The sequence below is a fragment of the Empidonax traillii genome, unplaced genomic scaffold (assembly GCF_003031625.1).
Source record: "Empidonax traillii isolate 1590-97213 ecotype Southwest subspecies unplaced genomic scaffold, ASM303162v1 scaffold2:size4533513, whole genome shotgun sequence".
Classification (NCBI taxonomy): Eukaryota; Metazoa; Chordata; class Aves; order Passeriformes; family Tyrannidae; genus Empidonax; species Empidonax traillii.
This window is the reverse complement of record NW_020955195.1, coordinates 2,883,158-2,897,235: the sequence shown is the minus strand read 5'-3', so window position 1 is coordinate 2,897,235 and position 14,078 is coordinate 2,883,158. Positions and strand designations below refer to the sequence as shown.

General features: G+C 41.8%; 1 protein-coding gene across 3 annotated transcripts in view; it reads right to left on the bottom strand.

Moving 5' to 3' along the window:
- Positions 1–14,078, bottom strand: part of NRG1 (neuregulin 1) — a 439,630-nt gene that overhangs the window by 290,577 nt on the left and 134,975 nt on the right. For all 3 annotated transcript variants that reach the window (XM_027897380.1, XM_027897301.1, XM_027897460.1), the window contains exon 2: positions 1,304–1,374. In XM_027897380.1, coding sequence (XP_027753181.1) covers positions 1,304–1,374 — 71 coding nt within the window. The remainder of the gene's footprint in view (positions 1–1,303; positions 1,375–14,078) is intronic.

Genomic DNA, 14,078 nt, shown 5'->3' with positions numbered 1-14,078 from the left:
ATTACAGCATTGTTTATGATAACAACCTTACAGTTACATTTACAGTTCCTGAGCAAGATTTCAATAAATATATTCAAATATATTCATAAAAAGCTGTATCTATATGTATATATACCAAATATGTAATTTTTAGTTGAATCAGGGAAAATGTTAGCCATATACTGAGGACCATGCACCTAGAAAAAACAGGGTTAATCCCATCACTGTGCAGTAGTTTGTAACTGCTTTATATTACCTTTCCATGAGTGAGATGCTACCAATTATATAGCTCTGGTGGTCAATCTTGAACCAGTGATAGACAGGGTCTGCTCTCTCAGTCCCTAAGAGCAGACGGTATAAATTATCTTACTGTCTGAAGTGAATGGAGGCCTTTTCCTTTTTTTTTTTTTTTCCTTCTGCTGTCCTCTGTATTTGCCGTTGCCTCTTCCTAAATTCTACAGCTCATCCACTTGCTTACTTCTCCTTTAACCCACTATTCCTTTCCCCAGCTACCTTTTCTGTGATACTGGGCCAAAGCTTTTGGGTCCCAGGAGAGTCACCAAGAGAAAAATACATGACAGGAGTACCTTTTAGAAGCAGTGAGGAGCAGATGACATTTTTTTGTTTGCTCTGTGTAATGAATTTTTTTCCCTCCTACAGCCCCAAAAAGACTCTCTTCACCCAACGCACATATCAGTAGAAGGGGCCACTAAAAATTGGGATCACAAGTGTCAGGTAACATGGTGTGCATACATAATGAGAGAAAACGAGCATGTTAAACCATGCAAGGGCTTGTCTCCCCCCTCCAGATGCTCCAGGGAGCACCAGAAGATCTAAGTGATTGCAGCTAAACTACCTCAAAACTGAAAGCAAGGTCTCTTCACTTATCCCAACACAGACCAGTGCTCCTACACAAATCTGAGACTGGCAGCTCCTGTCTCCAGCTGTGAAAATAAAAATTCAGTGAAGATGCTTTTCTGTGCATGGCTTCAGCTTCTTCTTTAGTCAGACAAAGTGTCTTAAGCTTTCTTGGAGGACAGCTTTCTCTGAAAAGCATACAGTTACAAAAGTCTATTCTGCTGGTAAAATGCCCCTGGCACTGGCCCTCACACATCAGAATCCTTGTACATTTCAGGAAAAGCTACATTTACCTATGCTTTTAGTGAGACATCAAAAACTTGCAGATTGCTCCAACCAGAGGGAGCTGGGGGTAACAAATTTACCCTCTCCCTGTTCTGGAAACCATCTGCAGGGGTCTTGCAACTTCTGCACGCACACAAACCAATACCGTTTCAAGGAGTCCCCAAACTGCAAATTGACTCACAGTTGGAACTGTTGTTGATGTCCGTCTGTGTTGGTGCCAGGCTGTACTGAACTGGCCCTTCAGAGGTGGCCCTTCCTGGCAGTAAATGGGAGAAGAGAAAGAAGGAAGGGAAAGGGGGGAGGGGGGGGAAGGGAGAAAAGGGAATATTTAGATAAACTCACTGAACAGACCTGCAGACATCATTCACTGTTATTTAACACAATGTCTTACTGTAAATTCCTCCCCCCTCCGACACACGCTCTCTCTCATGCATGCAAACACATGTCCCAGCAGAAAAGAAGATGTTTCCCAAGAGTCCTTCCAAGGAATCTCATTTGCTTTGTCTGTCAGCCTACCAAAAATTCCTTTAACCAGTGGTTATCAAAGAGGGTGGAGGACATGCAAACTGCAGAACTGGTGATGCAATTGCACCAGGTATGTGCAGGACTTCACTGCCAGATAAGATCCTTGCAAATCAGGCTGTCAAGCCTGAGTATATCTCTCAGCATTTCTTAAAGGACAGATGCATATGATAAGGCCTGAATGTCAAACATGAGCATGAGACCCTCTGTCCTGTTCTTTAACAGGTGTTGGACGCAACAGGAAAAAAAAAGTGGCTCGGTGGCTTTTCTCATTACAAATAACTTTCCCCCCAGAAAAGTGCAATCCAAATCCTTTCTAGCATTAAGGTCACCAAGAGCTGTGTTATTACCCTGACATGTGCCTCCTTTGCAGACTGCACTTACGAATTTGCTGTGGAGGGAACAGGCCCTGCCACAGAAGGTGCAGAGGCACAGGCTTCAGGCTGCTCTGATATTCATCACAGATGTGCTGTTCTGTAAGCGAGGCACCAAAGTGCACTGACAGCCTCTCAGTCTGAAAGCACTTGAGTCCACATATTTTGACATTTGAGGTCATGCTCACTACATTTCCAAACTAGTTCTCCTCTTTTTGGCTCTTACTGCTTTCTCTGGAGTGTCGATGGAGGACCCTCAGGTATGTATGTGCTATACTGCGAGCACTCATGGAATCTGAAGGGTTCATGGAGTCTTTAATAAATAAAGTTTCTGTGCTGCTGCTGCAGTATGAGCAGTGAATCCCTGAGCACTACAGGCACAAGCCATCTAAGCAGCAGGAGATTATACCAGTGAGGAAGAAAGCACCTTGGAATCTGTCCTTCAGTCCAAAGTCCCAGCCTGACTACTACAGCAACAGTGAGTGAGTCTAAATAATATGCTATAAATCTGCATTGCTTTTATTGAGTTCTTATTTCTCTCTAAATGATCTCCCTTCCTGACTTGTTCTCACAGAATCTGACTGGGACATGAATACTACATAACAATGAAGATGGATGACAGAAGTGAAAGAGAGTAAGGTTTAGCTTAGATATTAGGAAGTAATTCTTTTTCTGTGAGAGTGGTGAGGCACTGAAACAGGTTGCTCAGAGAAGCTGTGGATGGCCCATCCCTGGAAGTGTTCAAGGCCAGGTTGGATGGGGCCCTGACCAAGTTGGTCTAGTGAAAAGTTACCTGCCTGTGGTGTTGGGGTTGGAAGTTGATGATCTTTAAGGTCCATTCCAACCCAAACCATTCTATGGTTCTATAATTCTATGACAGAGCACTCGCATTAGTCTTAGGATTTTTCAGAAAGGACATGCAGGATTAAGTTTTCATTTGAGGAAGCATTGGAATGCACACATGAGCATTACACTATTTAGAAATGCTCATTATACTAATTAAAGAACAATTAATGCTAAGTTATTGCTGGCAGATGCTTTCATCCATTTATACAAATGAATCAGCAGAGCAAAATTTAAGGCCACAACTCCAAATTCTGATGTATTACAAAGTTTTAAGTTGCTGCTCTTGAGTTACTTCCACGAAAGACTCCAGTAGCTTTGGGCCTTTGTATGTTTATTGGTACTTTTATCTGCTTGCAATAACTGTTTACTAAAAATCGTCAACAGCACAAACACTTTAAGACTCTACAGAACTGCTAAGAAAATCAGAAAAAAAAAAAAAAAAAGAAGACAGTTTCACCATGAGATCTTGTTCTCTTTTTGTTTTACATGTAACAGGAGCACACAGATTCTCCCAATGAGAGGGAAGTGAGGTGAGTGGCCTATTGTTTTGCTGAAGGTCACGTTACATACAGAACTATCCTTTATTCTGTGCTATTTCCCTTGCTTTTCCAAAACAACCCTCTCAAATGTATTAAAAGGCACCATGCTACATAGCCAGGCTTTCACTTTGTTCCAGTTTTTCTACGAAACCACTTCTAGGGTGTTATTGTTTACGAAGTTTTTCTCAGAACTTTTCTGCCTCTATTTCTAAAGTCTTTTTGATCTCCAACCTCTATTTAGCCTGTTCCTTACTTGTCTTTGCACAACACTTTCTTTACTTGCATATTACTTTAACGTTCATACTTCACAGATTGTTTACCCTCTTCTTTTCCTGCCTTGCCCTTGCTTCCTTATTAAAGTATTTGAACCATCCAATATTTCCAATGTCACTATGTCTTTTACTTAGTCTTTATTTCTTGAAACATTTGTTTACATGTTAAAACTGAAACTTCTCAAATACAAGGCTTGTAAAAGCCTCTCTTCCCCCATCCTGCGTTAGATTGCCACTCTATCTTTCTCTGAGTATCTTGAAGGTTTGCATCTTCAAAGCAAGAAATAAAGAACCAAAGGTATTTTTTTTAAGTATAAAGGTATATAGGCTGTTTTTTCAGTGCTGCTGGAAAATGCTGATTTCCAGTCATTTGTCAACACTGCTCTTTTGAGTTTGTGAACCTCTTTTTCTTTCCTTGAGGGAAGTTGCAAACGATTTCACAGTCCTAGAGCAGTCCTACATACTAAAGGGTTTTTTATGTGCCCACAAAAGCACTTTAAATTAAAACTGCATTTGTAATTCTGGCAATTGTCATGATTTTCTTTCCTTTCTTTTAAAAACTTGTCTCATTTGCAGTTTCAGCTTCTTTAAATAAATAAAAAGCAGAGAACCACGGCTCAATAGAAACAATGAAAAGGTCAGACAAAAAGAGAACGGCAGCCTTTGTGGTTCTGCATAAAAGCCTGGAAGCTTAATCACTTCCAGATCAACACCCAAAAATATTAAAACCATATAACTTGTATTTCTTTATGACAGGTAATGATTTTCAAGGCAGTATCAAGAAGAGAAGGTTAAAAGGTGCTGTCTCCAGCAGCCCCATAGGAGGGGAGGGCAGAGACAGAGACAGGGTCTTCTCAGAGATGCACAGCAAAAGGATGAGAGCCATCAGCTACAAGATGCAACACAGGACACTACCATGAGAACTTGGGAATAATTTTTTTTCCCCAGAGAGGAAGACCCCTACTATGGCAAGGTCTTGGGGATGTCACACATTCTTCATTCTTGGAGCTATTAAAAAAGTAGCTATTAAAAAATAGCACTGTGTACAGCATTCTGGTTTAGCTGGACTAGTATTGAGGAGGGGGAGGCAGATGAAACTGCTGCAGGTCCTTCCAACCTGCATAATTTTATGATTTGTGACATTTAAGGATTTAGAAATCCTAAATGTCAGCATTTACATGCCACACATTTGAGGGAAAAATTACTGACAGGTGTTGTGGTGCCTTCAAGAGAGACACTTCCCACCAGCTAAAAAAATAAAAATTAAAAAAATTTAGTTATTTATTACATCCACTGCCTGGTTTCACATCAAGTGTTCTGTATAATTTGATCAGAGATAGCTGGAGTATCTGACAAATGCAAGATAGAATCATAGGGGAATCAAAACAGCAAAAAAGATGCTGTGTTGGCAGATATAAAAGTCATGAAAAAGGACATTTACAGACATTGTAGCTACTAAAGTCTCTTTTAGGGAATAGCCTTCTGTTCAAGACACAAAGCAGGAGTTCCATACCTCAGTTTTTAAAAGATGGAAGCACAATTTGCACAGTGTTAGATGAGATTAAATCTGGCCTCTGAAAGTTAGCAAATGCTGGGTATCCTGGAAATGTACATCCAGCACATGCAAGCCTTTCAGTGAACCTGCTTTTTTGTTTGTTTTACCAGCTCATGGAAATCCCCTGCAGCATCTGGAAGGAGCCAAGCTCCTGTAACCATTAAAGTTAATGCGAGTTTGAGAATTACCTGGGACACACAAAGCACCTGAAATTGCCCTAGCAATACAAGCTGCAAGGAGTTCCCTCCAGAGCAGAAGCAAAGCCCTGTCAGGAACAAACACCATCAGCTGATTTCTTCTTAAAACTGATTTCTTTCTTTCTTTCTTCTGCACATCAGATAAAAGCCAGTGATTCAGAATTGTCTCAGCACTCCCAGTGGAGTGATCCACATTGTGTCTGAGGAGAGACAGTGATCCCCAACATTCAAGGCCCATTATGGGGAAACATTTCACTGGGGCCCCAGAGGAGCAAAGCCTCTCCAGAGCTAAACACAGTACTGCAGGTTGGGTCTCACAAGGACAGAGTAGAGAGGGAGAATCTCCTCCCTGAATCTACCTTGATGCAGCTCAGGATGCTGTTTGCTTTCTGGGCTATAAGTGCACATTGCTACATCATGTTGATCTTCTCATCCACCAGCACCCCAAGTCTTTCTCCTCAGGGCTACTCTCAATCCATTCTCTCACTGCCAGCCTGCAGTGCTTGGGATTGCCCCAACTCAGGTGCAGGACCTTGCACTTGGCCTCGCAGAACTTCATGGGGTTTGCACAGGCCCAGCTCTCAAGCCTGTCCAGGTCCCTCTGGATGGTATCCTTTCACTCCAGCATGCTGACTGCACCACACAGCTTGGTGTCACCAGCAAACTTGATGAGAGCACACTCAACCTCACTATTAACATTCAAAGATGTTAAACAGTACCAAGCCCTGAGAGACACCACTTGTCACTGTTCTCCACTTGAGCATTGAGATGTTGACTGCACCTTTTTGTGTGCAACCATCCAGCCAATTCCTTATCCATCCAGTGGTCCACCCATCAAATTTGTGTCTCTCCAGTTCAGGAACAAGGATGTTGTGTGGAACAGTGCCAAACATTTTGCAAAATCCAGGTAGATGACATCAGTCACTCTTTTCTCATCTCCTACCTCAGCAAACCCACCACAGAAGGCCACTAAATATGTCAGGCTTGATTTACACTTAATGAAGACATGTTGTCACCAATCACCTCTTTACTTTCCAACTGTCTTAGCACAGTTTCCAGGAGGATTTGCTCTATAATCCATCATTTGCTCCAAATCCATAATTTGCTGCCAGGCACTGAGCTCATATTGACCAACCTGTAGTTCCCCAGGTATTCCTTTTTTCTCTTTTTAAAGATAAGGGTTATATTTCCCCTTTTCAAGTCAGTGGGAATTTCACCAAACTGCCATGAGTTCTCAGATATGATGGATAGTGGCTTAGTCACTTTGTCCAAAAGTTCCCTTAGGACTCATAGATGCATCTCATTAGAACACATAGACTTATCCACCTTCAAGTCCTGAGCACCTCAGTCTTTTCCATGATCCAGGTAACAACATCTCCCACTTGCACCTGGAGAAGGTCCACATTTTTCTTAGGCTTCTCTTTAATCACCAATGCACCTATGGAAACTTTTCTTGTTGCCCTTTACATCCCTGACCAGATTCAATCCTATCAGGGGTTTAGCTTTCCTGACCTGATCTCTGACTGGTCAGACAATCTCTCTGCACTCCTCCCAGGCTACCTGTCCTTGCTCCCACCCTCTGTGTGCCTTCTTCTCCTGTTTGACTTTATCCAGGGGTTCCTCACTCATCCAGGCAGGCCTCCTGATGTTTTTGCCTGACTTCCTCTTTTTTGATGATCCTCTTTGATAGGCTGATCCTTGAATATCGATCAGCTTTCCTAGGCCCTCCAGCGCTTTACCCCATGGTACTCGACCAAGCAGATCCTGAAGAGCCAAAGTTGGCTCTCATGAAGCCCAGGGTAGTGAGCCTGCTATGTTCCCTCCTTTTGCTGCCCTAAGGGTCTCAAACTCCACCAATTTTGCTGTCACTGCAGCCCAGGTTGCCCTTGGGCTTCACATTCCTCCCCAGGCCTTCCTTGCTAGTGAGAACAAGGTCCAGCACAACATCTCTCCTTGTTGGCTTCTCTACCACTTAGAGAAGAAAGTTATCACCAACACATTCCAGGAACCTCCAGGACTGCTTGTGTTGTCCCTCCAAAAGATATTGAGGTGGTTGAAGCCCCCCATGGGGACCAAGGCTTATGAACACAAGGCTGCTCCTATCTGTCTACGGTGTGGCTCATCCAGTCCGTCTTCCTGGCCAGGTGGGCCTGCAGCAGATCCCCACTGCAATATCACCTCTCCCTGCCCTGCGGGCAGCAGCAGTCAGAAACCAATGCTTTAAATCAGACAAACTCAGATGTTCTGGCTTTCTCTACAAAAACTCTCCAAAGCAGAGCTGGATTTTGAATGCTTTTCTTCTTTATGCGTGTCACCAGATGGAGCATTTTTGTGCTTATCGTGAAAATTAGAAATAAAAAGGAATATTAGAGTAGTGGAATTGGGTCAGCTTCTTGGTTCACCTTAAGGAACCATTGAGATAGATGGTTTCTCGCATTTGTCAGCCATAGATCAAGAAAGATTATTTGGTGACACCAACAAGCCTACTCCTTATAAGAATTTGCTTTGCAGTGTACGTGTGCAGTCTAGTAACCCTGTATGTGTGAAAGACTTCTGGGTGCACAAATGAAGAGAATTATCTGCAAGAGTTTTCTTCCTGGTATGAACTCAAAACAGGCAAAAACTCTCTTACCTGTGATATTTCTCTGATCCACCCTAACAGAGAGAAGTGGACTCTAGAAAATGCCATCTCTTCAGGTTAAAGAAAGTGAGGCAGTTGAGGAATTACATGATGCAGATGTAAGAAAAGATAAGCATCACAGGGAAATCAGAAGAGATAATTTTTTCAAATTCAAATAAAGTCCTTGACACGCTTCCAAGCAAAATCTCTAGCTCAGGAGTCCCACTTTCCAAAAATCCAGGCAATGCTAATGAAGCAACACTATGTCTTTGCTCTATTCTTGTATTTTGTTTTACAGAACACTTGGATTAGTGGACACTGGTCTGATCTGTTATGACTGTTTCTGTGTGACATACATTTCACAAGTCTTCTGGATATGATGGCTTTTAGCATCAGGGCAACTACACTTAGTAATTTCAAAGAAGAAAGAAGTGTATGAAATGGAAATTAATAGACAGTCACTTGTTTTGCCATGAGTGTTCATCTGTGGAGCCTGAGGCTTCAAGAAATCCTGATGATAATCATATCTTATCTTGGTTCTTACTTGGGGAATGGACAAAAACTCCAGAACAGATAATGTATAATCAGGGGCTTTGAGAGAGGAAAACAGCATCTCGCAACTGCCTGGAGAGATAGGAGCCAAGAAGCAGAAAGCAGCTCACAGGAAGCTAAAAATAATCCCAGTTTATTGACACAGCCTTGTTTGCTTCATGGTTGTGTGACAGAAAGACAAGACTGATCTGTCGTGTCATGGAAAAAAAGAAGTCATCAGGCCACAGTCACTTTGTGGCTCTGTTTAACAACAAAAGGGTCAGCCTTGGAAAAATTGATCACATAGTGTCAAAGAACACTTACAGAGTCACTACTGCATGTAGAAAAATGAATTAATTTGAATGCACTTGCCAAAACATTTATTATAATTCTAGGACAGATGGACACAGTTTTTCAAAGTAACCACTGACTGCACTGACTTTTGATGGTGGGAGAGAGACAATCTGGGTTATTTAGAGCTTGGTTTGCACAGAGTGCTCTTTTAAAATCTTTCTAAAAGCATACTTGAAAATAGAGAAACCTGAACTCATAGCCTGCTTGAAAAAGTGATTTAGGCATCTTTCAAATCCTGGTTTTCTACAGATTCCTACATCCCAAACACCATCTGCGCTTTCAAAACAGCCACTGTGCCCTTAAAAAAAAAACCAAAACCAAAACACCAGCTGTGCCCTCAAAATACCCCTGCCCTTCTCTCCATACCTACTCTTCCATTGCACTGATATCATCATGGTTACTTCTACTCATCTCCCTTATCCTCTTTGCTGTATAACCAATCAATCCACATACATCCCTACGAAAAGGGAACCTTCCTCCAGTGAATATACTGGGTTGAGGCACCAGATTACTTTGTCTTCAAAAAAAAAAAAATGAATGGGGAAAGAAAAAAAATAAAAAAGACATACATGGACCAAGCATTTTGAACAGCCTTGATCAATATCTCTCCTGCTTGGTATTACTGTGCTGTTGCTTTTCTTATCTGAAATAGTGTTTGTGAGGGTGAGTAGTGATTGAGTTATATCTAGATGGTCCAAGAAGGACAACACTGTAGGTCATTCTCTCCCAATTCACAGTGTTATCATTACAAAAAATTACCTTTGTTCTTCTACTCTGTTTATCATGCAAACATGTTTTCTACAAGAAGTTTCTTAAATGTTTAATGAAAAGCATTGCTTTCGAATCGCTTTTCAAGCTTTAACTACAAAACTGAAATCCAGCATAGTCTCTGGATCTTTTACACCCCTTCCATTCCTACAGCAAATAAATCCAATTTTCCTCTAATAAGGAAGTCTGTAAGGTTGCACTTGTTATAGTAATGTAGCAGATGGAAATAAATAATATGAAGTCATAAGACAATTCGGAAATGAAGACTTGAACTGGATGATTTCTAGTTAAACATGTTTACATTACTATTTTTCTATCTGTTCATATCAGAAAATCACAGTAAATATGGCTGCCAAACTCTGCAGGACCAAATTTGTTCTTTTACACATACTTTCTTTCTTAGTCCTTCCTCACTTTTATGTGCCTCACATAATTTGCCTTTTGGGTTTACTTGCTCATATAATGAGTAATGTTTTTATTGTTTGGTAGAAATAACAAAAAAAATCAAACGCATTTCAGCATCTAAATTATTTAAAGATCAGATAAAACAGAAGAACATCTTCCAGTTTAATTGCTTCTTTCATGATCAAATTAGCTTTCACCAGAAAACTGAGGGGAAAAAAATCCTGTTTTTACAGGCAGGATATTGAAAAACAACATCAAGTTATGTACATTTTAAAATGTGCTTTTTGGAGGATTTTTCTCATTTTTAACTGCAAAACAGCTGATAAGAGTTCATGCTTTATGGCTGAAAAACCCTCTCAGAACAGCTGTGGAGTTTGGGAAGGTTAGCTGAGCTTTTTTTAGTATCAAAAGGAAGAGTTCAATACAATTCTATCTGCAGTACCAACAGCCTAAAATACAACACAAAGTGGGGCAAAACTGCCTATGAACACAGGGTTAACTTCAGAGCTGTGCCTTTTTCTCCACTGTTATCATGAGTTGCGTGCTGCTGAGTAGTTTTGTGGAATTTCTCTTTTCCTGGGTGCAATCTGGACAAGGCTCAGAGCAGGTGTACCCTGCGCAGGGAGCAGGCTACAGAAGCTGCCTCTCAACCTTACCCTTTTTGGTGCAGGCACTTCCAGCCCATTTTTATACAGCTTCTTAGCTTATAAGGAGAGGAGCTGAGCAGGTGCTATAAGGAGAACAAAAGGAAAACGACAAGAACTGGAAATGGACAAACCATTTTCTTGTCAGTGTGTGATCACAGTGTGTGATCACGGTGTGGGAGCTCCACTTTGGAACAACAGACAGCTAAAAACTAAATCAGCTGCTGTCAGATTGGGATATGATCAAAGCCAGTACACTAAATACAGTAGCCATCCTGATGGCTTGTGCAGCTCCATAAACTCTTCCCACTGCAGAAGCAGGGAAAAGTGCACAACTTATGTGTTCCTCAGAAGTTTCTACAGCATGGGAATATTTTTAAAGGCCTTTAGGCTAGTCAGAACATTTAGCATTGCTAGATATGCAAGGATGAAAATGGATTAGAGCAGACAGTGAGCCTTCATATTTTTAATCAGAATTAGTATTATAAAAATAGCCCAGAAAGCCATAGGAGGAGGATTATGGCATTTCAAAGAACCCAAGATATTCCCTATGATGTAGTAAGTGTCATTTATTCTCTTTTCACCTATACCAAAGTTGAGCTAATTTAAGCATGCCAAGATTATTCACTTTTCGCTGTGATACTTAATAGTGCCTATCAGAGGAAGTGTTCACAGTTCATAAATGTTAATTAATTAAGTTCTAGAACTCTCTGAGAGATAAGAAGGCGTTGGTATACCAGTTATCTGACAGCTATACCAGTTATCTGAAAGGCTGAAAGCTTTAAGCCAACTGATGTTTGGAATGAGAAGAACACAGCCCAGGAGTTCATTTTGTCTGTCCCTTACACTGACAATTTGCTTTGTCTTCCAAATTTGCCAAAACATGGATAGAAAAGGCCTATTTCCTGGGAGGACTCCAAGCTCTCCCTAAAGCCTCTGTTCACCAGAGTCAAGCTCCTCTACCAGGCAAAAGTAGAAGGTTTATAGCTGATGGAAAGTGCGGGTTCAGAAGAGAAGTGAGAGCTGCATAAGCACCCACTCACAGGCAGAGGTTGGGAGTTCAGCCCCACCACGCAGCCAGCAGAGGCAGAGCAGAAGCCAACTGGGCAGATGCAGAAGGGCTTCAAAGCAGTGACAGTGACTGGCTGTGATTAGAGGAAGTGGGTTTGTGGCAAATTCACTGTCACTTGGAGTCAAAGCAAAGCCTGGATATCCTCCCAGCAGGCTTGTTCCATGTGCACCATCAGCTGCTGGTCTGAATAAGGACAGAGCAATAATTCCTGGAGTGCTGGATTTGTTGAATGTAGCAAGGAGGGTGCATCACTGCAGAGACTGAATGGGATAATCACAAGTCCCCCTTTCCGGCTGTAAGTTGGGTGCATTTTAAACACTTGGTTCCAAGGTGTAGGCAGGTGAGTTAAACTATAAGTATGCTTATTATATCTGGTCGTTGTTTGCTAAGCAAAAAGAAGCACTTTATAAAATAAAGTTTTAAATGTTTAGCTGACTGGATTAAGTGTCCCAGAGCTTCAGTGATGCAGTCATGGACTGGTCTGAAATAATTCCTCCTGATCCTGGTGCTCAAATCCTCTCACGCATGGAAAGCAAGACATTTCTGTAGCTCCCCTGCTTGCATTTTTTGCCTTAGTCTAACACAGGGTTCACAGCCTTCTTCTGGGCATCCACTTGCTCCAGATGGGTCTCCTCCATGGGCTGCAGGTGGATCTCTGCATCCCCATGGACCTCCATTGGCTGCAGGGGGACAGCTGCTTCACCACGATCTGCACCATGGGCTGCAGTGGGATCCCAGCTCTGGAGGCTGGAGCACTTCCTCCCCCTCCTTCTCCACTGACCTTGGTGTCTGCAGAGTTGTTCCTCTCACATATATGCATATCTCACTTGTCTGAGTAAAATTCCATCCATCCAATAACTTTTTTCTCCTTCTTAGATGTGTTATCACAGAGCCATTACTACCATCTCAGATTGGCTCAGCCTTGGCCAGCGGTGGGTCCGTCCTGGAGCAGCCTGAGATTGGCTCTGTCAGACATGGGGGAAGCTTCTGGCAGCTTCTCACAGAAGCAACTCCTGTAGCCCTCCTCTGCTACCAAAACCCAATACGTTTAGAAAGCAATATAGTCATCCTTGATGAGGAAGACAAAACAGAGCTGATGACCAGCTAAATGAACACAGACTGAGATATCTGACTGCAGGAATGAGAGTTACTCCACACAAGGGTTTCCTAGCTAGATAAGCCACCACTGCTTAGATTCATTTAGATAAAATCTCCTTGTAATGTTTCTCACATAGCCTCTTGGTGGCTTTTTAATCGGCTGCTCCTACCTCTCTGCAGGCATCTCGGGTAAGACGACCTTCAGGCAGTACTTGAAGCTGAACAGGCCCTCCAGCCAGATCCACAAGCTCTGTAGTGTTACACAAATCCTTATTTTAAGTCCTCCAAATATATCAACTGTCATATGCAAAGATATGTGTGGAGCAAGGAAGACTTCTTTGTATGGTAGGTAGGAGGCTTTTGGGTCACAGTCAGCTGACACCGAGGATACTCTGCAAGAGGTGTGCTCTGGGGTGTTCAGTTTACTGAAAGTACCTGACCTGCACTGGAAAGATTGTTTGGTTTCACTGGTTCTGTAACAGTGCAGTAACCCACTCTTGCTTTGCATGAAGTGTTTAAAAAGATAAAGCTGCACTGGATTTGCAAAGCTCCAGGTTTCTATGGAAACCACACCTATAGAAAACAAGTTAGGAAGTTTCCAGAAATCATCATAATGCTCTTTAGAATATATCATCTGCTTTTCTTATTCCCTTCCTTTGCCCATGTGAATGCTTCCCTTTTTTCTTATTTTTCTTTTTTTTTTTCCTCTGCAAACTTGTTTCTACCATATCTTTGCAAATAACACTAGAAATTTAATCTGAGCAGTTAGGTGTTTTATCCTTAAAATAAAGTAGTTCTTTGAGTTTGGTGAACAGTGACTAGACAAATTAAGCAAGCTTACAGTTTAGGCCTTAATACTCAAGGATGTAATTAATAAAGTCAAAAAAGTAATCAAAATAACTACAGCTGCCAGTTAACATGCAGAGACTTTCTGAGCTCACTGATCAAAAGGTCACAGCACACTAGAGGGCCAAACCAAACAACTTTCCAGTTGCACTTCAAGATTTTGGCTCTCTAACCTTCAGTACATGTGCAGTGGTTTTACTGCAAAGCTGTTTTGCACTGCAGTCATTGCAATCAGTGAAGGATGGTATATGGCCGGTTAGACATCAGGGGAAACTGCCTCCATTCATCTGCAAAGCACTAGTACAACTAACAT